At 39.0% G+C, this 24,787-nt stretch overlaps 2 protein-coding genes across 2 annotated transcripts; both read left to right on the forward strand.

Moving 5' to 3' along the window:
• Positions 1 to 481: 481 nt before the first annotated feature.
• Positions 482 to 4,136, forward strand: LOC149298319 (uncharacterized). The gene is made up of 5 exons (XM_089487545.1): positions 482 to 551; positions 2,112 to 2,235; positions 3,052 to 3,100; positions 3,602 to 3,691; positions 4,060 to 4,136. Exons 2-5 carry the CDS (start codon positions 2,113 to 2,115, stop codon positions 4,134 to 4,136), a joined length of 339 nt encoding a protein of 112 aa, XP_089343671.1. The 5' UTR covers positions 482 to 551; position 2,112.
• A 3,652-nt stretch (positions 4,137 to 7,788) lies between these two features.
• LOC149298320 (omega-hydroxyceramide transacylase-like) lies at positions 7,789 to 22,874 on the forward strand. Its single transcript, XM_089487497.1, has 6 exons — positions 7,789 to 7,987; positions 9,844 to 10,076; positions 11,673 to 11,738; positions 20,593 to 20,802; positions 21,552 to 21,662; positions 22,779 to 22,874. The coding sequence occupies exons 1-6, from the start codon at positions 7,789 to 7,791 to the stop codon at positions 22,872 to 22,874; spliced, it is 915 nt and encodes a 304-aa protein (XP_089343623.1).
• The last annotated feature ends 1,913 nt before the right edge of the window (positions 22,875 to 24,787 follow it).

Genomic DNA, 24,787 nt, shown 5'->3' on the forward strand with positions numbered 1-24,787 from the left:
GTTTAAGAAACTTCCTAAAACCTCTATGGTAACAACACATAAATAGGTTACAATGCACAGCCACATAGAATCCTACTTCACAGTAGCGCAGTAAGCATTTTATAAAATGCATAATTTACTTATGAAATCTCTAGTACATAGCACTCCATCGTGGCGGGCTACCCAAGCCCTTATCCGCAAGGTTCATAGACCCCGCTTCGAACGCATAAGACGTGAGATGTGTGCGCGTGCGCTTGGAAGCCGGACGAGTACGCTGAACGAGAGAGCCTTTGTTCTGCGCATGTGCAAGTGCCGTAACATGCTCAAAACTGTGTAATTTGTCCCAGCAAAACACAACAGTTTTTACCCTTACCTACGTAAAATCTAGAAATTAAACTAAATGATTTGTAAACTAAATGTTTTGTGCTGTAATTGCCAGTCTACGTTCTATGACCTTTAACCCGGGAAGCCCCTGCGCCTTTCTCTTGGAAGCCCCGTCCCTCCCTTCTTTCTCTCTCGGTTCCGGACTACAGGAGCGTGCACATCGTTTCGCGTCTGTTAGAGACTTAAAAGTGAGTGTAATGCTGATATAGCCGTATTTTGGTGAGAATAATTGTCAGTAATAGAGGGGCGAATGATCATAAGATGGGACAGAGGAAGAAATATTCCCCAAAATTACATATTTTGTGTTAGTTTATACTTTCCACAGAGAGGTTTGTGGAGGCGCATATGGCGCTCACGTGAACCGTTCTGCATCTGCTTGGTAGGGTAACACGTAATTATTATTTGTAGCACAATAGCATATGGGCGAGTTTGAGGCTATCGTAGCTAAAATCCCAGGTTAGTTAATCAGTCTCATTCATCAACCGTTATGGTTAATTATATTAAAAAAAAACCTAGGGTCCACGACTGCATTGACTATTATAAAGCGATTCATATATACTGACAATCTATATGAATCTGAATTTTAGTTTGCAATGTACAGGCTTCTATAAATTACTGAAACTAGGACAGTACATATAGGGATTGAATTAATGATTTAACTAAGATAGAATCCTGTCTAATAACCACCCTCCTGGGTTGTTTCAACTGGATCTGGTCCAAGAAAGCATTAGGTTGCGACTGCCATAACCTTTATACCAAGTCACCAAAATCAGGAATCTGCACACACTCCCCACAGGAGCTCAGGTGCTTAGCTGGGCCAGCTCCCCAGTAAATCAAAATAGAAAAAGGCTCCAGGCACTCAAGGGTTCCATCAGGCAGATTTATTGAAGAAGGACAACAATGTTTCGACCTCACGATGAGGTCTTTATCAAGTTGATGATGGATGATGTCTATGTACCAACAGTTTAAGCAGCGCTCCTTACAGTACATACATTACAATGGTATAACAAAGCTAAGATTTACAGACAAGGGCAAACAATACACTTTTTTTCACCCAGCTTTCTTGTACAGAACATGTTAGTCGTACAGAGTCCTTGGAGGTTTTACACTTTTCACAGCGTAAGATGTCAGGTCACATAGCTGTCAAAAGGCTTTGTCTTTGTAATAAGTTCCCATTACATTCACCTAAACTTGTGTGTGCAAATTAGGTTACCTTATTTCCAACCCGCGAGCTGCTGTGAATGTACCTAAAAGGGTCTAAATTGACCTGGCTGTTGTTGATAAGCAATGTGTTCTTAAAAATATATAGATATCGATCTATAGATATAATATATATATATATATATATATATATATATATATATAATATAATGGTACTTGTGTATTATACCAATATTACTTTTTAGAAAATTAGGTACAACTTTCTGAAACTAAGATCACAGCTTCATGCAAATAACTGATAGAATGCATGTGTTCTGTGTTTCCCAAGTCACATTGCAGACATGCAGAATATATGGACTACAGATTCCTATAACCCTTTGATATCTGCGCATTTAGAGTTTTGTTTTACATTAAAAACAAGTTTCTGCTGCCAGTTAGCCCAGTTTATCGGTATCTGTAAATGGCAAGCTGGTGGGGACACTTTATTCAGCAGTGCTGGTGGCTGTAACTTACACACTATTATTAATCAATTTTGTTGCCATCTTTTTACTATTAATACAATTTTTTCTTTTATGCTGATCCTTTAGAATGCGTTACGTGGCCGCTTACCTGCTTGCCACCCTTGGTGGTAACAGCAGCCCCTCAGCCAAGGATTTGAAAAAAATTCTTTCCAGTGTTGGAATTGAGGCAGACGAAGAACGTGTTAACAAGGTGAGCCTTCGGCTAAATAAACTGCGTAAAGTCTGTTTGATCATAAATGACAAAGTTGGTGACAAAACTTCTGAGAATATTTGACTAAAGCTAACTACTGTGGAGGTCATAATGCAGTTGATAATTTGGGTGCATTGAACCTTACTATTGCTTTGTGCAATATCACTGTGTGCATTTCACTGGTGAACAGTAATGTCCATTTCTTTTATCCCACACGCCTGGGAAGCGGACATTGTTTACCTTATTGATATTCTTCCAGTGAAACAAGTAATATTTCACTGTGAAGCACCATTAATTTACTATGTAGGTGGCTATTGCCTGGCAGGCAGCACTTACTGTTGAACCCTGTATAATTGTCTGTCAATAAAACTCATGCCACCTACCTGCAAGAACACTGCAGAGAAGGCTGACAATAAGGAGTCAAAGCAAAATTTGGTGTGGCTGTTTCATTAAGCACGAGTGGTCCGAGCTGGTAGCTTGTTCTAAACCCTGTGAAACTGGAATTCTTGTCTTGTCATACCCCTTGAATATATGTACTGTGTTAAGCGCTGCGTAGATTGTTGGCGCTATATAAATAAAAGATAATAATATCCAAGTCCACTGGTTTGTTTATGCAAAGCAGCAGCAAAAATGTTTTAATGCAAAGAATTATTAAAGCACACAGGTCTGCAGTAAGATTTGTTTTTATTATTGTGTTTTTCTTTAATACATAGTAAAAATATTGCAACCATAGTAACCAATAGAAGAAAATTATTATTTTATAAAAACCAGATTATAATTCAGATTTCTGTCATTTTGTTCCCCTCCCTCGTGCAGGTGATCAGTGAACTTGGTGGAAAAGACCTTGATGTTGTTGTAAATTCTGGTAATACTTGTTTATTTGTAAAGTGTATAATAAAGATTATGATGAAAGTGGCTCATTTAAGCAGTTATTTTGATGTATTTTATTGTGGGCTGCATGCTACATACTGCAATACCTTTTTAACATATCACAAAATAGAAACTGAATGTTTATTGAAATGTTATTTTGAGGAATTCAGGACTCGTTATCAACTGGCTGATCAGTTTGGATCTTAAATGTACACTCCTTGGCTCTCTAAATTTGATTTGTTATCCTGTTGGGAAACAGGCTTTTAAGGAGCAAATAGCTTCTTCCGAGTAGTGCTCATATATGATTCATTTAGCGACTATAATAGCCATAGCAACTATACGTGTCGGGGCTAAAACTGTTACAGAATGTTACCTTAGTCTTAGGTACACAGTAGTCTATAATTTTCGCATGCTGAAATAACATTTGTATTTTTGTTGAATACAAGTATTGAATGTTTGCATTTTTTTTAACTGGATTTGATATTCTATTTTCCAGGCCTCTCCAAACTTTCATCAGTGCCATCTGGGGGTGCTGTGGCTGCAGCTCCTGCATCTGCTCCAGCTGCCGGAGGAGCTGCTCCAGCTGGTATGTCTTTATATAAAGTTTCACATTTTAACATATATCTAAAGATTTTCCGCATGGTTTACCACTGTGCACATTTTATTCTCTCCGTTTAACATTCAAACTGCATTCTATGCCATGCTTGTAACCATATTATCTAACACATGCATAGATGAAATTCTGTACACTACAAAGTGTGGGACTTTAGGTGAAGCCAAATTTAAATGTTTAGTGTATCCAGACGGTGATAAGTACCAACAGTTATTGCCTTTTGCGTGTAATGAGATGGACTTAATGCTTTTTATGAATAATTGAGTTGTTTCTATTACTATTGTTTCTTTTAATTTGTGATTATGGAATTGTGCTCTTAATGTTTTGGGATTTGTTTTCAGCTGACAAGAAAGAAGAAGAAAAGAAGGATGAATCTGAAGAGTCTGATGACGACATGGGATTTGGACTCTTTGATTAAATGCCTATTTTCCTAAAATAAAAAAATCAAAGTTCATGAAGACATGTTTGGTTTCTTATAAATTGTTTGATTTCACTGGTACAGGACTCATGTAAATTAAGAGAACTGAGGTACCGAGAATGAGGTGTGACAAAACAGGAGAAATACATGTACCTGCCATGAAGTTCTTGAATGTAGGTACTGGATTTAACGGTGCAGTGCATATCAATGGTTCTGGTATGTGGAGGAGCTGTCATAGAAGACTTGAATGAATAAATAAATTGCGGTCTTTGGGTTTGGATAATAGGTCTGCAACAGGGTTTAATATTGATAAATGTAAAAATCCCACGGCAGAATATAGCATTGAGGGAGTAATTTCTGATGACTTAAAGGTAAACGGATAATGCACTAAAGCATCTCTAAAACCAAGCAGAATCCTGGGTTGCATAGGGAAATACCTCACCTAGATTTTTGTCTTGCGGGCCATTTATCAGGAAAGGTTAAATAGTCTATAGTTTGGAAGACAGAAGATAGATGGGGGATACAAATGATTTAAAGTACAGGGGAAAGCTTATTTGAAAGGAGGAGTAATGTTAGAACAAGAGGTGATGGTGTAAAACTAGAGGATCAGAAGCTGATGTAATATGTGTAAGTTCTACTTTACTCAGAAGGTAGTAGATAAATGGGACAGTCCCCAAGCAGATGTGGTGGAGGCTAATACAGCAAGGGAATTTAAACAGCATTGTACAGACCTAAAGCTTTCCTCAGTAGAGGACCTGACTAAAGACTGATACGGATTTAAACTCCTTACATTGGAAAAATGGGCAGGCTAGATGGGCTGAATGGTTCTTATCTGCCATCAAATGCTATATTTTTGTATTAAATGGGCATATGCAAATAGGTATAAAGGAGTGTGATAATAGAACAAGAAATTAAAGATAATGCGATTTAAATAAAATTGTCTTGCCTACAAGCAGCCCTCAACCTCGTAGTGTTTTCTAGGAACAATGGAACAAACACTGAAAATGGAAGTGATACAAAAATTGTTTCAACACAAGGGCTCTAGAATTTTAGGACCATGCATATATACATATATATTTTGGAATCACTGAATATTCATTGACTACCATTCTGAATTGATGTTAGCATGTTTTCATTTGTTTTGTGGAAGGAATTATATGTCCTTCAGGTGATTTGAATAATCCACGGAGTCACGCTTGATACATAACAGATCGTTTAAAATTTCTTTTCATGGATAGTGGCTAGCCTATTAAAACATTTTTTCCCCCTTTGCAGTCGCTGGCACTATAGAGTCTAATATATATCAACATTACTGTGTTAAATACTCCATTAAAGTGTACATAATTTCCAGCATCTTATTAAAATCCATGACATCTATGGATGTCCCATGGTAGTCATTTGACCAAAACTGCATGACAGTTTATAAAAGGCATAAGAAGCCAGTATCTATTCATAAAAAAACATTAAGGAACAATTGTCCTGTCAATAGCTTGGGTATTTGGGGCGGATGTTGCCGGGGATTGAACTTGTGGCTTCTCTGGAGTCCCTTATTGGGTGGCCTGCCACAGTATCTATAAATCTGCGGTCAGTCAGTGTGCATCTGGCTATGTGTAGCCCCATGTGACAGAGCTGTCGTAGGGCAGCAAACAGCAATCGGGGCTCCCCATAGGCTGGTTGCCATCTCATCTTAAAAGCATTGGTTTTTCCCATCCTACAAGGCAAAAGCAAACAGCATTATACAAACATTTGTAAAGACAAGAGCAAGACTAAATTTTTACCCTACATTGCAATGTGACCACCATTTTTTACTTTTTCTGAACATTTATTTTGAGTGCACTGGATTTATCATGGGAGGGGTGAATGCAGGGTGAAGTGATAAGTTATATAACAGACAGTTTCTGGGGGCACTGAGCTGAAAGGGTGGGAGCATCTCCCTTTCTTGCGCTAGCAAATAAGCACCTTTAGGAAAGGCGTATGTCGTGGTAACCAAATAAATAGTTTTGAGCTGCAGTTGCTCAGCGTCTTAAGTAGCTTGTAAAATCCAGGCCACCCTGGCACCCAATAGCACAGGGCCCTTGTACAGGGCTAACTCTAGCCAGCTTTTAGTGTGTCGGAGTGGTAGATAAGTGGGCATAGGATAGGTATGACCAAACTGCATTCCCATGCCCATGAATCCAGAGGCCCTGGGGCAATTGCCCCATTGTTAAATGTACCCCTGGGATTGGGGACCCAGTTTCCATTCTGGCCTTACTTTTTGGCACTTGGACCATGGCCAACTTTATGTTCCACAGACATATGACACCTCTAACTTCGGGGGAAAAAGGGGAGCTGTGGGGATCAGCTTTCTTCCCTCTTTCAGGCACTCCTTTAAACATAGCCAAAAGCCAGCAAAGTCATAAAAGTAAAGTCTACAAAATTGGCAGATGGTTTTCACTGCTGAATTTCATTTTGGTTTCTACTCGGATATGACAGTTTTCGTTTTGCTAAAAAATAAACAAACAGTGGCCACCTCCACTTGATTATAAGTGGAAATTCACATTAAGTGAAAGCTTACACAGTGTACTTAGTATAACAATTAGAATACTTTTTTTCTGTCTTGTTAGTTACGAATTCAGCCGCAGTACATCATATTTATCAGCGTGCGGTAGTCTGACATGTTTCAGGCATAGGTTTTCGCATTACACCATTTACACACACATAAGTAAAACACAAACTAATCGATAGTAGTGCGGTGTGTCGATGCTCCTCAACAAAGTAACACAGTTACCAAACAGATATAAAGAAATAAAAAATACACAAAAAATGCTTAAGTCCTAGTGTACTGTAGCACAGTAAAAGCAACATGAATGCATTTAAAATACAATACATGGAGGCATACATTGATAAATATCAAATGGACATAAATGGATCAAAACTGTTAATACAAATAAATATAAAAGTTATACTTTTATTTAGATCCCACAATAATACACATTGATACATAGCAGCCATATAAAGTGCATTGAACCTTAATGAAGGGCAAAAAAAATCACCAACTATACACATTTGTTGAAATCTAGTAAGCATATAAATGTACCAACACAAATCAAGTTATTGAAGAAAAAAAAAAAGAACTCAAGTCCCATTCATGGTTCAAACCCTCAGGGTATCTACTTCCCAAAATGAAAATCCAGAACACTTTTTCCTGACTTTTTCTTTTCTTAATGCAATCCGCCTCCTTTACTTGGGAGATTAACTCTTTCAGTTGTTCCGGGAACAAGATAATTTTAGGATTATACTGGGCTTATACCCCTTTAAAGTGCAAGTCAGCTCGTTAACCATAGTAACACAGTGTGTTAAGTTATTCACGACAAGCACTACGTGGCTTTCAATCTTTCATGTTGTGTAACCTGCAAAACTATGTCTGGTATTTAAATAGTTATTTACTACTACAGAGTAAGTCTAGGATGAACTCTCAAACAAAGCCAGTTACAGAAAGCAGAAAACTAGGACGGACGCATGCAGGAGAACTTTTTTATTTTTATTATTATTATTTTTTTACATTCTCTGCATGATCCTTTCAAGGGATTGCTGTGGAAACATGATCTAGATTCTGGAGGGTTTTATTTCTGCAACACAGATAATCCAGAATCAAAACAACTGTTTTAAGGCAATGGCACAGGAGAAGGGCTCCGAAAATAGCCCTCTGTCCTTATCCTTTTCAGGCAGCGGTTTCCTTTCCTTGTATCAATTAGGAGCAGTGCAAGCCCTGCGGGAACTGGCACCTGAAATCCTACAGTCAGCACCGAGGGTTTATGGAGCCTCCGCCGGGTCTCTGGTGGCTGCGGCCGTAGTCTTCCAGACTAACTTGGGTAAGCAAAACAGAGCTAACAATTCAATGTGTATCATGTATGTCTGTAACATAACGCATGAGTTCCCAATACTTGCTTTATCCTCATTGTTATATATAAAGAATCTTGAAAGAAATATGAACACAAAAAAAATCACAATTGCAAAATTTTTACACTTTAAATTGGGATTTTTCTGTGCGCAATACCTATAACGCCATGTGTAGTGTTATGTGTTATTTTAGAGCACTTGTCTTAATGTTATTAGCACGGAATTTCATAAAATAGCAAAGGGTGCTAGAGGGGCAATTGTTCCCATGGGATTTACCTGCATACCGGTAGGAGTTTTGGTTTTATACATTGCGCCAGTGCTGTACACTCAAAGTATTTTTGATTTTTTTGAATGAGCTAAAGTCTTCCGTATTTGGGATTACATGAAACTTTCACACTTTACTGTGCGCAAAAAAAAAAAAAAATACTGCAGAAAAATATATACGTTATTATTTGTTTTAATTGTCATTTTGGATGCTTATGCCTGCAGAACATTTGCTTTAGTTAATAATTAATATTTTTTTTTCTCTGAGAATATGAACAGAAGGGCTACAATTTAAAACTGGATATTATTTATAAAGGTGTGGAAGATGTGAAAATGGTGGTAAACCATGGTAAAAAGTTGCATGCATAGATTAGTTTTGGTCAAAAATGACCCAAATTTGACAGCAATGCTAAAAAGTCTGACATATCATACATATAAATGTGTTGGGCTCGGAAAAATTAACTGTAATTAACCAAATCCAAGGTAGCTGCTTTGCATTTGCAACAGACGTACTTATAATTACTGGTAATTCCTATTCTTTTTTTTTTTCTATTTCTTTTGTTTCTTTTTAAAAAATTCAAGGAAAACAAAAGAAAGCATTCATTTTGAAGTTCCAAAGTACAAACATGCAACATTATCCTCTTCTATGACACAGGCATTGTATTCAATATTGTGTATTTTAAATAAAATCAAGCAAACTCATCAACATTAAACAAAAGCACAAGCATATTATTGTTGTTTTAAATCCTTTCTTTGACTTCAAAGTAGACTGTAGATCTTTTAAGCAGGTTAAGGAGTTATGTCCTGTTCCCACAACATTTAGAAATCATTCCATGTCTCTGGTGTTGTTCCAACCAAGTGATTAAGTCTTGTAAATTTACCTATTTTCCTCCTACTTACATAAGCTGTTACAAAATTCAGATAATGTTGGTATGTACATCCAGATTCGGCAATCGCCTACACCCCCACAGACACAGGTGTCCTTAGGGTAGGTCTCGCCTATGTGCAATGTAGACTGGAAGCAAATCCTTAAAAAAAACCCCTGCGACGCTGCGTGAATATAGTTGGCTAGATGGGGAGGGGACCAGGGAGATTAGTAGACGAAGATGAAGATTCTTCGTTTTGTGCGTCTTCGTGTACGTTTATTACACAAGAAGTAAAAGTGCTGTTGTTGAGGGACTATGAAAGGTGAGCTAAAGGAATATGGGAGGGTGTTAATGTGCAATGTTGTAAGCATCCTTAAAGGCAGGGAAAGGATAGATAGGTCGGGGGAGGGCATTCCAAAGGATAGGGGCAGCCCTTGAGAAATCAGAGGAGAGGATAGGAGATCATCGGATGTGCGGAGAGACCGGTTAGAAGTGTATTTAGAGATGAGTGAGGAGATGTAGGGAGGTGAACCGCTGTGAAGGGCTTCGAAAGTAAGAGTCAGAAATGAATCCTGAAGCGCGCAGGCAGCCAGTGAAGAGACTGACAGAGGGAATGGTGTTAGTAAAGCGATGAGTGAGGAAGTTAAGTCTTATAAGTTATGTTTTATCCTCTGTTATTAATTTTGTTTTTCTTTCAGAAGATGTAGCCAAAGTAATGTTGGAAACTGCAGCAGAAGCCAGAAAGACTATACTTGGTCCATTCTACCCAAAATTTAATCCACTCAAGAATTTACTCAGAAGTTTGCAGCAGCTTGTGCCTGACAATGCACACCAGCTGGCTACTGGTAGACTCCATATTGCTGTTACCCGGTTATCAGATTTGAAAAACATTATTATCTCCGACTTCAACTCCAAAGAGGAGGTTGTGCAGGTAAAAATTTCACAGACAAACTGTTATCTTTTAAAGTAATAGTTATTACAAAATGTGCGTTATTTTGCATTTTAGTATGAAAATAATATATGACGATGAGCTATATTCAAATGTGTCCAATAACCAGATAATATTATGTTGTTATATTATAAAATAGAGTTGTGGTTTTAACACCCTTACTTTACTATGCACTATGAACACTTGCACATTCCCCCATAAGGAGGGCAAAGCTGGCTCTGTGTAATGTATAGCTCAATGGCCAAGGAGACATTAGTTAAATATCTCTGCCCCATACAAGCTCCTCCTGTGGCACAACCTTACTGCCATTGGCTCTGCATTATGTATAATAAAGTCAAGTAGTTGAAACCAGGGTTGACCGGCACATTATCCTGGCATAAATTCTGCCTTTAGTAAAGACTTACTATAGCTTGTGCTTTGTCAGCAGCATTTTAGCTATTGTAATGGTATAATATCTTTTAACCGGAAACGCTCCAACACACACAATAGGATTTTCTTGCCACTTTAAATGAAGCCCAGTTGGTATTCTTTTAAGACAAGTGAGATATATGATCTGCCTTTTACTTTTAGGGTGAGATCCATATGATTCAACAGATGGAAATAACTTTTATTCTGCCTAAAGTCCTTAACAGCAGTAAAACAGGGGTAAACTAGGTAGGCCAAATTGGTTTTATTCACTGTCAAATTCTTTGTTTCAGGCAGACATACATACATAGCCAAACACACAATAACATGCATACCTAGGCAGAGACACACTTGCTTGCATACCTAGGCAGAGACATACTTGCTTGCACACCTATTCAGAGACACACTTGCTTGCATACCCAGGCCGAGACCCGCTTGCTTGCATACCTATTATTATTTTCTGAAGGCAGGTTTGATTTGAGATTCTATTCCACCAAAATTTGCAGGGCCCTACATAAGGTTTTAATCTTTACAATTGACAAAATGGGCAAACTAGATGGGTCAAATGATTCATATCTGCAGCCAATTTTATGTTTGAAGGAGAAGTCAAAGGAAAAATCCACCTCTCACATCAAAAACCAAGTCATTACAAAAATAACTTATACATGGGGAATAATACAATCAAGCCTTAGGCCCACAACTGCTTAGAACAATGGTATTATATGAAGAATACAAAATGTGTTTTGTATACCAACAGCCCATGGCTAGCTAGATACAATCTTTGTGTATTTTCAATAAAGTGCACCTGGAGCATCTATGGACACATTGAGCAAGGGTCCACATTTAACCGATATTCTACTTGTTAAGGAGAGACCCTAAGTGTTTTCAATATGCAGTATGTTTTCAAGCTGAGCAGAGAATTTGCAAATATTTAATAGTTTACATCACACTAGCTTACAGATTCCCGGTCAGAAAAAATATCAAACATCTTACGTTTAGTAACCTCATGTTTAGTTACAACAAGGCAAAGCTCCCCTACACAAGACAACCAATAGGCTAAGTAGCTGTGTTAAGTACGTTCTTGGGGTGGCATGTGGTGTGATGGTCTGTGTTGAATAAGAAGTTCTAATTTAATAAAATAACCTCTATTTCCTTTTTTTTTTTGTGCCGTAGGTTTTACTATGCAGCTGTTTTGTTCCTTACTACTGTGGTTTGGTTCCTCCATCCTTTCGAGGTGTGGTGAGTAATGCTGTTTATCTAAGTGTATATTTTGTAACCACATTTTTTATCTACTTATATGTACCACACTTTGGCAAAGAAAGGTTAATTTTATACGCAACTCATGACCCCATAAGTGATTTATACTTTACTGAGAGGATGATGGGTAAGTGGACAAGTGAATAAGACTGTGGCACAGAAAATAATATAATAGCATTTAACTCTTTTGCTTGGATAAATGACCTTGCTCCCTTTTCTCAGATGCAGAGAGAAGGTTGACATTTCTAAAAATGACAGACTGCTTATATATTCAGTGAGCATATGAACCAACGGCATAACTCTGAACAATCCTGATTTTTTTTTTTTTTTGTGGCTGTCCCATGTACCTGCTACTTTTGCGGGCAGTGGGCATCATATGTCAGCCTGACTGGTCCATGGAGCTGCAAGATCAAGGAAGGTAATTTTATAATAGGTCATGACCTAAAACTAAAGAGTCGCAATCTTAGATGTTATGTAAGTTTGTCTTGGGGCAACAGTACATCTACACAGATCAGCGATAACATTATGACCACTGACCATAACTCTTGTAAGCTGTTCCCGGTCTGCAGTGGTCCAAGGAAGGAAAAGAGCTGAACCAGTTGACAGGGTAATGGGCGGCCAAGGCTCATTGATGAGGGTTGGGCCGCGAAGGCTGGCCCGTGTGGTCAAATCCAAAAGAGAAGCTACTGTAGCTCAAATTGCTAAAAAAGTTAATGCACACAGTGCATCACAGTTTCTTGTGAATGGGGCTACGTAGCTGCAGACCAGTCAGGTTGTCCACTCCTGTCAACTGCCGAAAGCACCTACAATGGGCAAATGAGCATAAGAACTGGACCACAAAGCAATGGAAAAAAGGTGGCCTGGTGTGATGAATCACTTTTTGTGTTTATTTTTATTTTTTGCACCAAGATGCATCCATGGAGGCCCCGCCTCACAAATTACAGGACTTAAAGGATCTGCTGCTAACGTCTTGGTGCCAGATACCACAGCACACCTTCAGAGGTCTAGTGAAGTCCATGCCTCGATGGTTCAGGGCTGTTTTGGCGGCAATATACACACACACACACATACACACTAGAAATATTTGGCTTCTTATCTTTTTATACACCCTGTGACATGCCTCCCTTTTCCTTGGTATTTTTGTCAAGGATCTTGGCTGTAACCACAGTCTTCTAGGGTAAATGAAGTCCAGGACACATCCAGCTCAGCTTCAATGTTTATTTTAAAGGAATAAATAGCAGCAGTTATAAGTAGAATAACAGTCTTTGCGTTAGCACTTGCTTAGGACAAAACAGGTCACAAGTTACCATCAATACGGCTTTGCAGAGAGAAACCACCCCTCAGTTCATCAGCTCTCCTAGCTGGCATAAGGCTAGGTTTCCACTTGGGTTTTTTTCCTGCGTTTTCTTTCTTGATAAAAAACGCCAAGAAAACTGCCACTGCATTTTCCTGCGTTTTGGCGTTTTTTTCTGGAGTTTTTTCTGGCGTTTTAGCCTTTCTGTGGAAATTGCTTTTTTTGACCTTAGGCAGTTTTTCCAGCTTTTACAAGTTTCACCCAGCTAAAAGGGATTAGGTTAAATGGCAAGTATCTGCCCCCTGATGTCATTTACTTGGTAGAGTACTACTTAAACACGCCCCGGCGGACCCTTTTGTCTCTTTTCTGTGGTTTGTAAGGCATGCTTTATTCCGAATGTCTGCTCCTCTAGGAAGATTGGCCCCAAATGATGGTGCAAATTGTTTGCTGTTGCTTTTGGCACGCAGGATCCAGTTGATGCGTCGCGTATGTTTGTTTGTAATGGCATGTTTGTTCCAAATGGTGTAGAATTCAATATGAACTTTGTTTTGTGTGAAACTGTTTGTTTCCAGCCTATTTCTCGTAGGACACACAGATACTGGGTCCATCCTCTGCATTGTAACTGTGGAAAAAACGCCATAAAAAACGCCAAGGCAATAAACCCACATGGCTTTTTCATGGCGTTTTTTCTCTCCCATTGACTTCTATTGGAGAAAAACGCCAAGATTTCCTTGCAAAAAACGCCAGAGTGTCAACATGCTGCGATTTTGAAAAACTGCCACAGAGCCCAAAAAAGCAGAAAAACGCCAAAGAGGACTGAAAAAAGGCCAAACAAAAAAACGCCAAGTGGATATGGCATTGTGCGATTTCCTATTGAAGAACAGCTAACATCTGGCTGCTGCGTTTTTTCACAAAAAAAACGCCAGGTGGCGCTATTGGCGTTTTTATGGGCGTTTTTAGCAAAAAAACACCAAGTGGAAACCTAGCCTAACAGTGGCTTCCCTCTCTGAATCAGGCTCAATCCCTTTTACCTTCTGCCTGCTAATTAATCAGCCACAGGTGAGCTGCTACTTAGTCCACACCTGTGGAGCTCCTGTCCAGAATGCAGACTCTGGACTGGATTAATACAGCAATTAGTGCTGTTGGAGCACTGGCCCACCCTGCTCTTCCAGATGCTCCGCCCCAGGGACCCTTACCATGTTTTGCAAACTGCCAGTAGTACAGTTTGTAAACAAGCAACATCTTTCCCTGGGACATATTTTAAAGCAGGCTACTATTGACCAAGGCTGGTCTAAAATACCTGCCATCTATCACTTTACCACACCTTTTGTCACAACCCATAGACATTTACTTGATTGAGTTTATTTAAGAACAGAACAGACAAGGCAAATTACAATGCAGCACAAAACATCAGCAGCTACAGAGATAGCATTTGTGTACAATCAATTATAGAAACAGTACACCAGAAACACTCAAATGTGCAACATACAAAGAAACGTTAATCATGACATACAGTAAAAGGAACAAAAAAAATTAAGCTGTTATGGGGCGCAAAGCTAGCGGTATTATGACTGGTGTAGCACCTCACAAACATCTATGCTAGCACACAAATACTTACACATTCATGCTCGTACATGCACTTTCACATACATATTAACATACACTTATACATAAACATTAGACTTGTGAATTTGGATTTGTACGAAAGGGCCCTTCTGACCGGACAATTATGAACCGGAACAAGTGGTTACAGTTGTTACCTGGGCCACCAAGGGAGACAGGCCTCACTCCCAGTTGCAATCCCTGTAATTTACGTCACTGCCCTTACTGGTGGCTAGCAGGTGGAGTGCTTTCCTGACACTAAATGGCTGCTTCAAGCAGACCGTCAGTGACAAGAATTGGCAAACAGAGTCCCTCCAGCACCAACAGTTGGAATCTTAAAACAGACAGGAGGCTTCATATTATGCATTAAATCCTTCTTTACTACTCCCAGCAGCAAATAGTTAACAGAGAAAAAAAAAAAGTGGTTGAACAAGAAATCTATAACACAGGTAACCAATCAATAAACAGCAGGTAGAATAAGAGCAAGGTCCCCCCATATATCATCCTCGTTCTTTGCTGCTCCCTGGAACAGATAAGTATCCTGCACATTTACTAGATTACTATTTTGGCATTTCCTAATTATATATTTTTCACCTACATCTGCTAGTTTGTGAAATACATATTCACATTTCCTTCTCTTTCACACACTGACCGGGCTGACCCCCAAGACTCTTATACCTCTTTGCGGTCTGTATTTTGGTTTCCCTGCATGACTTACATGACTGCAACACACCTGGTTCCGCCCCCTCGTACTCACAAGCGTTGCGGACCCGCCCCCTTTTCCCAGCTGGTTGTCAGATGTTCTCCCGCTCTTTTTGTTTTCCCTCACAGTACACAGTCAGAGTTTTGGGATTACTTCAGGATTTAGTCATTCTTTCTCCCTACTCACCCATTCTGTAATTTAGTACCCCTATTATATTGTTTCCCTCATGTCCAAAGATTGCTCTAATATGCCTTCTGAGGACATTAACCCCTCTCCTTCCCCTGAAGGGGATTCTGTAAATGAGGAACACATCCAGAGGATTTTAGACTCAACAGTTAATAAAACTGTTTCTTCAGCAATTGCCTCTGCCACGGCCTCTATGCAGGATTCCATTGCCCAATCTGTGGTATTGGCCATTGCCCATTCCACTGCAGGTACACCTAGTACCTCCCATACTTCATACCACAGGACCCCCTCTGACCATTTCTGGTCAGCAGAGGAGTCTGTACGCCAGCTAGCCACTGGCATTAAGAGGTCTGGGAAGGCCACCCAGAAAAGACGTCATTGTTCTATTGACGCACCCCAAGAATCGCCTAAAAAGCATAAGGGGCAATCTAAAGATGACAAACAGACCTTACGCTCTGAGCGTAAAACTACCGAAGGCGTCAAACAACCCTTCACATGACCCTCTACCCATGAGGAAGACAAACGGGCACGCAAGGCTGCTTTAAGGAGCAAACCTGACTCCTATTTCACCTCTTCTTCTACCGATTCCTCTGATTCTAACTCATATTCAGACGATTCGGAATACAAGCCTCCCACTTCATCAGACTCGGAGGCTCAAGAGACTGACCCTCATAATGGGGAAGATAAAAATGCACCAGTTTTACTGGATTCAAAAGGGCAACCATTGTTTGACCCAGAGTTAATTGCTCACCCTCGCTCAGCAGAGTGGATTCCGAACACTCATATTTCCAAATATTTCATGACCTGGCTAAGAAAGCCTCTAGATAAGGCAACACGTAACAAATTAAGGGCTGAATGCCCCAGGCCTACCTTACCTAATAAAGTCGCGCAGACCCCTGAATTGGATCCTACTATGGTCAGTTTCCTGTCCAAATCAGGAAAGAATCCTAACAAAGGCCTGGACAGGTCTTTTAAATCATGCCGGGACAAGGTGTTGGACATAACAGGCCCGCTGGCAAAAATGTTTGAATTAGTTGAGGAAGCAGAGAGGACGGATACATCTATTGACAACAGAGTTATCAAAGGATGGCTCCAAAGGGCTATTTGTTTCCTAGGCAACGCAAACTCCTCACTATCAGTCGAGCATAGATGCTCGATCCTTATGAAGATTGACCAACAACTCAGGTCTCCTATTCGGGGACTCTTTCATAAAAGATATCGGGAAATATGTGAATATTTTTACATCCCTCGATAAAGCCCAAAGTTCTATTAAAAAAGTATTCAACCCAAAGGTTTTTGGGAAGGCTGGGAAAGGCAGGGGCCACTTTCCCAGCCGTTCATCTCAGAGATACGGCTCCAGAGGCTCTCGATCCTCATCGTACCAACAGTACAAGGAGACCTCGGAAACCTCACCCTTCTTTCCTCAAAGAAGCCGACCTTGACGGACCCGAGGATACCGAGGGGCATCACGATCCAAAACGTCGTCCTGTAGGTCCCATAACACCTATGCTTCCCCAGTAAACTTGGGAGGCAGACTGGGTCATTTTTTCCATATATGGGAACAGATTACATACGATCCATGGGTTTTAAACGCCATCAAAGGTTACCTGATAGAATTCGTAATCGAACCCACCCAGGTGACACCCCCTGGTCCCATTCATTTCTCCACACACGACCAATTATTAGTCGACAACGAGATTACCGATCTGGCATCCAAACAGGCCATTATTCAAGTCCCTCTTGCCACTCCAGGCTTTGTGAGCAATATCTTCTTAGTAAAAAAAGGATGCAGGCTACAGACCTGTCATAAATTTAAAACATCTAAACAATTATGTCAAATACCAACATTTCAAAATGGAGGGAATACATTTTCTCAGAGATTTGTTAATTTTCAACGATTGGTTTATCAAGATAGACCTAAAGGATGCTTACCTGACGGTACCCATCCATCCCTCACACCAACACTTCCTCCAATTTATTTGGAAACGCCAGAAATGTCAATTTACATGTTTACCATTTGGTTTATCTTCAGCACCATGGTGCTTCACAAAACTACTCACACCAGTAGTCGCTCTATTGAGGAGCAGGGGCATACGACTTATAATTTATCTAGACGATATCCTCATCATGTCCCAAGACTGCCAGACACTACGCACTCATATGGGGTGGATCATTTCTCTACTTACGGACCTGGGTTTCATCATCAACGAGAAGAAATCAGTTTTGATTCCTTCTCGGGAAATTGAATTCTTAGGTTTCCTGGTCGACTCTCCTTCCTCCTCGGAAACTAAAAACTATTCGCAAAGAGATACGTTCAGTACTCAACAAACATTTAATTTCGCTACGCAATCTAGCTCGCATTGTGGGTCTCCTCTCAGCATCCATTCAGGCTGTTTTCCCGGCCCCGCTACATTACCGGGCCCTTCAACGCCTGAAGGCCCAACATCTGCGGGAGGGCCTGGGATATTCAGACGAGATCCCTCTGACGACAGAAACACGAGAAGAACTCTTGTGGTGGTTTCACCACATCTGCAAATGGAACGGGAAAGCAATTTTCAGTTCTTTTCCAGATTTGGTCATAGAATCAGACGCCATTCGACTGGGATGGGGAGCCCGTTGTGGCGCCATGTCTACCGGAGGGAAATGGTCCCCACACGAACTTCTTCTTCACATAAATTGTTTGGAATTGTTAGCCGGATTTTTCTCCGTCAAAAGCTTTGTGAAGGACAAGACCCATTGTTGTGTCCTTCTCAAACTAGACAACATCTCTGCGGTGCAGTACATAAACCGATTGGGAGGTACCAAGTCCAAAGCATTAGCGGATATTGCCAAAGAATTCTGGCATTTCTGTTTAGACAGACACATCGTCCTTCGGGCCGAGTACCTACCCAGTTTATCAAACACCATAGCCGACTTGAACTCTCGTTTCCTCTTGGACCTCAGTGATTGGATGTTGGACCCAAACATTTTCCATCGCATATCTTCCCTGTGGGGCCCATTCAGCATAGATCTCTTTGCATCGAGACAGATTTCGAGTTGGCGATTCATTTTCAGCTGGTGGCCAGATCCCGAGGCAAGGGGCCAAGATGCCTTCCTCCACTCGTGGTCGGAGGGAACCAATTATGCTTTCCCTCCATTCGCCATGATTGCCCGAGTTCTCCTTCACACGAAATCCCAGAGAGTGACCATAGCCATCATAGTACCTCTCTAGCCAATGCAACCATGGTTTCCCCAATTGCTCAGCATGATGATAGACGTACCCAGATTGCTCCCGTCACACGACCATGACCCTTGCGGGAGACCCCATCCACTGACTCTATCCAACCATCTACATCTGATGGCATGCTTGATTTCGGGTCAATCTCATCTAAACAAGACCTTTCGGACTCGACTAAGAACATCCTATCAGACGCCTGGGCTCCGGGTACCCGTATCAATTACGGATCAGCCTGGAAACTTTGGGTTCGTTGGTGCTTGGAGAGACACGTGGATCCCACACATGCCACTATAGCCCACATACTTAATTTTCTTTCCTTTCAATTTGATATGGGTAAGGCATATCGGACGCTAAATGTATATCGATCAGCCATTTCTGCCAAACACACCTCGATTGACTCTCTACCTACTGGTCAACATCCCCTGATTTGTAAACTTATGCGAGGTATTCGGTTCAAACGCCCCCCTCAACCTAAATACACCTGCACATGGGATGTTAATATTGTACTGCCACTTTTGAAATCCTGGGGACCTAATGACTCTCTTCCTCTAAGACTACTGTCCTTAAAGCTCACCATGCTCCTTTGCCTGATTTCCTTCAAACGAGTTTCTGATGTGAAGGCATTAGACCTCACCTCCCGAAACTTCTCTCCATCTGGAGTTTCCTTTTCAATTCTCAGACGTACTAAAACTCATACCTCATCTGTATTTTACCCGTCTTTTCCTGACCACCCTGACCTGTGTGTAGTTCACTGCCTTAGAACATATGAGACTGCAACTTCTTCCCTTCGTAATCCTACTCTTCCTCAACTTCTTATGTCTTTTCGCAAACCTTTTCTCCCTGTCTCTACGACGACCCTAGCTAGATGGGTTAGAACTACCATGGAGATGGCGAACATCGATGGGGGCTCATTCCACTAGGAGTGCAATGTCTTCTAAGGTTTTCCGAGCCGGGGGATCTTTAGCTGACATCATTAAGGCCGCTGATTGGTCTTCAGACTCCACTTTCAGAACTTTCTATTTTAAGCCTGAGGTCCATGTTTCAACTGTAATTTTGTGACATAATTGGCTAGATCATAGTGTTGAACATGCATAATATGAAGCCTCCTGTCTGTTTTAAATTTTTAGATTTTCCTAGCTTTGCGTATGAAAATATAGATTTTATTAAACACAGGAGGCGAATATTATCCGACCCAATTCACCCAACCCTGTTTTTTATACCGTTTTAGCATAAAGACTACAGCACAGCTAGCGATCTCCTGTTCATCGCCATTCAGTTCCGGTTACAAGATTTTTTTCCAGTTCACAGCGTGAAAGAGGATGATATATGGGGAGACCTTGCTCTTATTCTACCTGCTCTTTATTGATTGGTTACCTGTGTTTACCTTGATTGCACACCTGTGTTATAGATTTCTTGTTCAACCGCTTTTTTTTTTTTTTTCTCTGTTAACTATTTGCTGCTGGGAGTAGTAAAGAAGGATTTAATGCATAATATTCGCCTCCTGTCTTTAATAAAATCTATATTTTCATACGCAAAGCTGGGAAAATCTAAAATTTTTCAGATGTAGTACTACTAGCATTTCTATGAAACGGCTAAGGGCTTGAATCTTTATATCAGGAAAAACAGGCAGGCTAGATGAGCCAAACTTTGTTATATATACATACTGTGAGAGCCTTACAGGAGTGGTTATGGAGGAAATATTAACCCCTAAAATATTGTGATTGTGTCATAGAGACAATCAACCCTTCAATAGTAATATATATTGTGAATAATTGTATGCATTTAAATAACTTGTCTATTTCTTGATTGTAAAGTGTGCCATTTCTTTCCACAGAGATATATTGATGGTGGATGTAGCAATTTCCATCCCTTTTTCAGCCTTAAATCCATCCTTACAGTGTCTCCTTTCACGGGGGAGATTGATATATGTCCCCGGGACTGTCCAGTTTCTCACTTTTGTATTCAGATTTCGCATGCCAGTTTTCAGCTCTCATTGGAGAACTTTGGCAGACTGATTCATGCCTTATTTCCACCACAAACAACGGTATGTTCTGTATCTAAAATGGCAGAAAAATGCCATTGCCTGCAATAAAATATGCCATTGCCTGCAATAAAATATCATCAGTGTTTATGTGATAGAATAATTATTTCATAGAGAATAGTAGTGGAGTTTGTAGTTTAAAATTGAAGGTTTTTAATTGGTGAAAAATATACTTCACTTCCTATCATTTGACATGGAATTGCCATATATGATTAGATACATTAATTGTGTCAAGACAGTTGCCCAGTCTCTTAATAGTAAGTGATCATCCTTGTAGACAGTTATGGTGAGTGTATTATATATACCAGTAGACCTGCATTTTATGCTACATAGCATCTGCAAAAGGGATCGTGCCCACACAAGTCTTGTCAACTTAAATGACACCAGTATGGTAAGCCAAAATTAAAATCTTGCTGATTTAAATAAGGAGCAGATGGTCACTGGGTTGAGCTTTCTTAACGTAATGTGAAGCCAATGCGATTTAAGAAATTTATTTAAGAAACCATGAGCAGAAGCTGCGAGAGTACTCCAAAACTGGGACTGTTCTGTTGAAAATGGAACAGTAAGAAGGTATGAGTTGAGCATGAGACAAAAGTTCCTTAGTGTGTCTTTACCAGCAAACCATTTTAACATGGATTAGTCATAAAATTCTAGGGAATTTCATTAACAGATGAAGGAACAGGATTATGACACAGGAGTAGAAATGTGTTATCATTTAACGTCTGCTTTAACAGTTCTGATTCTATCCACAGATACTTACCCAATATTACTGCCAAGGTTATAAAGATGCCACTTGTTATCTTAACCAGATATCTGCTGACAAGATGTTTAAATCTCCATTCAAGAAAACCCTGAAAACTAAGGTTAGATGCAGGATTCTGAAAAGACACTGCGTGGACATCTTACATTAATATATCTTTTCTGGAATTGAATATGTAAAATTAAAGTCAATGGCTTTTTTTATCATGAAAAGATGTTCAAATGTAAATTAATTTATAATATATCTGTCAGAACTTTTATATGGTATTGTAATATGTAAAATTTATGTATATCATGCCATAAACTTTAATGACAAGTTTGGACGTGATTCTTCTTCTCAACGGCTAACACGGTACAAAACCTTTTTATAATTTCTTCTCTATATAAACACACACCTCCCACTTTTGCCCAATTTACCACAATACCAATATACAACATCCAATGTAGAGGCTATACAAAGAAAAAGAAAGCTCCACTATATATTTGCAAGAAATCAGGGCAGGTTAATGTTGCAGGCCAAACCCCCAGCAACATAATTGTACAAACAAAAAGTAGTTAAAACTTAGCTTTCAATATGCCCTAACAGAAAAAATAAACCAAAAGGGTATTTGAAATAAACTAAATAAGGAAGCAAATGTTTTCTGTATGAGATAATGGGGTAAATCAATATTTTGTGTTGGGTTTTGTGTTTTTACCGCTTTTCATGTGATCCACATATGTAACCTTAAATCAGGTATTTATCAATAGCTTAACTTATTGTGAACTAACATAGGTTTCCTTAGGTAAAATGCAAGAGGTTTATAAGAAAAATAAAAATTGGCTCAGCTTCCAATGTTGAAAATGTGTCCAAACCCCTAGCGCTCAAAAGGTTAAAGGTATGTTTATAATTCCACTTTTGTGTTTTCTTATTACAAAAGTACTCATTAAAGTAGAATCCAGCATCAGGCTATGAGTGCCAGTCGTGAATCAGCATATTTCCCAGTGGCCTGGCACTTGACTGGTCCAATGACTGTGTTGCATTATGGTATTTCCCAATGATATTGCAATATCAAATAGTGAATTTCCATGACAGGTCTCTTGTGCGTTACCTTGAATGAGCATTTACAAACTGACGTTAATATATTAAAATATAATTTTATTTTCAAAACAATTGTACATTGTACATTCACAAATACATTATTTATTAAAGTGGAACTCCCACTGTTTTTATATTTGCGTAGGGTCCTGCTCCCTATTACCCTGTGCTACGTAAGTTGTTATTTGATGAACCAGAATGGCAGGAAAACTTAGTTCCTGTCATCCAAGAGAGAGAATAACCTGTAGTAAATCCATTGTTTGTTGCAATTTGCCACCTTTCCCAGGCAGACTTAACTAACATCAGTCACCCTATATGTGAAGCCACATTTTTCTTACGTAAGGATGTTGGACATCATTTGACGTATACATATTTATGAGATTCTTGCTTATCTGAAAACATGGTAGAAGTTCCCTATAGATTTATTTTATTATAGATATTAGTATGTAAAATTAGAGAATATCAATGGTGAACTTTGTACTCTGTGTACAGAAATGTAACATTGTTTTGGTAGAAGTAAGCAATGTTTAATCAAAGTTAATACCTTGTATTGGGCCAATTAAAGAAAATCTGCTTTTTAAAGAAACAATATTATAAAATGTATGTGGCTCTATTAAACATCGCCACGTAGTATTTATACACACAACAGCATCAGTAAAATGTCAAAACAATTCAAGTATTAGCCATGTTGAAATAGTCATGAAAAAACACATAGACATGTGCGAATGTAAACATACAAATGTAAACAAAATAAACGTGAACAAATCACCCATTTTGAAATAACCATATCATTATTGTCCAATCAAAACTATTCTACACATTTGACTTCAGGAAACAAAGTAAAGACTGATATGCTGAGTTTAAGATTATTCTTTTAAAAGCGTTTGCCAAGTGTCAAGGACCAGGTATTTCTAACCATCTCTCATCTGACACATAATACATTGCTTCTTGGCTTCATGTCAGTTTTGTTATTTCCAGGAGTGGGTGAAGTGAAGTCAGGGTGTAGAATATAGATGCTTAGAGAATCTATAAAGTTGCACGTTGATGTTGCGGGGATGGGGGTACAGCTCTGACCCCCTGTACTTGTTCCAGAATGTCCTAGTCATTTCAAGTTTGCTTATATACCTTCATATGTTACAAACGATAGAGAATATTTCAAAACATTTCTACATTATTTGAATATGATTAGGAATAGTGTGTCCTGTTTACAAGTCCATTATTTGGCTAAACTTCTACACATCTAGCAAACCTAAATCACAAGATACACATTCATAAACCATGCAACTGTAACTAATTTTAACTTTTTTCTTTTAAATAAATCAGATTTGTGTAGAGGTAATATACGTTGTTTTTTGAATGGTTATAACCTATATTCTTTCCAGGCCATTGTACCTTATCCAGGTGTTTAATCATAGGGCCAAGAACAAATAAGATCCAAATATGAAAGGAATCAAACATTTACTATATACGAAAGCAAAGATTCTTCTGACCCACAGAAAAGAAAAACTCTAATATGAATACTGGATAAGCCAAAGTTTCATCAGTAGACATGCCAATGATTCCAGAGTATGATCTTCTGTGTACTATTCCAAATATATTCCAAAATGTAAACCTGTGTCTTCTTTTTTAATCAGGGCTGAGGGTACATTTCTTTGAGTCAGTGCTGTTAACCTGTAAATACACACAAAAATTTTAAATATCCTATTGATTATTTTCATCAAGTAGTCAAAACCACAAAGACCAAGCTTTGCTATATTTTTTTTGTTTAAAAACCAAACTTATTAATTATTGAAAATTGAATTTATACATTAATATATTAAATAGTAATGTATATTATATATGTTATGTATTTTATATATATATATATATATATATCTAATACATACACATGATATAAATGCAAACATGAGTATATAGTATGTAATGACACATTTTTTATTAGGCTAACATAAAACCTATTGGTCTTGATAATAAGGATTATTCATGTGTTGCCTTGTCACGTTATGACATTAATCCAGGTTACATGCTTTCTTCAGGTGACATTATTACCTAATGCTTCCAATCATGTTGAAACCTTAAGCAATGAAGCCTTGTAATATCATGCCATAGAGCTAAATTTAGAGTAGTCTAACTAACCACTGATTACATTTTATA

The sequence above is a fragment of the Sceloporus occidentalis genome, unplaced genomic scaffold (assembly GCF_023333645.1).
Source record: "Sceloporus occidentalis isolate IW3139 unplaced genomic scaffold, rSceOcc1.0.p SCAF_33, whole genome shotgun sequence".
NCBI lineage: Eukaryota > Metazoa > Chordata > Lepidosauria > Squamata > Phrynosomatidae > Sceloporus > Sceloporus occidentalis.

What these genes read in the sequence shown, in the direction of transcription:
- LOC149298319 (XM_089487545.1), top strand. Translation starts at nt 2,113, where the DNA reads ATGCGTTACGTGGCCGCTTACCTGCTTGCCACCCTTGGTGGTAACAGC. An exon ending in ACGAAGAACGTGTTAACAAG is followed by an intron (nt 2,236 to 3,051) that starts GTGAGCCTTCGG and finishes TCCCTCGTGCAG; the next exon opens with GTGATCAGTGAACTTGGTGG. An exon ending in TGATGTTGTTGTAAATTCTG is followed by an intron (nt 3,101 to 3,601) that starts GTAATACTTGTT and finishes TCTATTTTCCAG; the next exon opens with GCCTCTCCAAACTTTCATCA.
- LOC149298320 (XM_089487497.1), top strand. Translation starts at nt 7,789, where the DNA reads ATGGCACAGGAGAAGGGCTCCGAAAATAGCCCTCTGTCCTTATCCTTT. An exon ending in AGTCTTCCAGACTAACTTGG is followed by an intron (nt 7,988 to 9,843) that starts GTAAGCAAAACA and finishes TTTTTCTTTCAG; the next exon opens with AAGATGTAGCCAAAGTAATG. An exon ending in AGAAAACCCTGAAAACTAAG is followed by an intron (nt 21,663 to 22,778) that starts GTTAGATGCAGG and finishes ATATTTGCGTAG; the next exon opens with GGTCCTGCTCCCTATTACCC.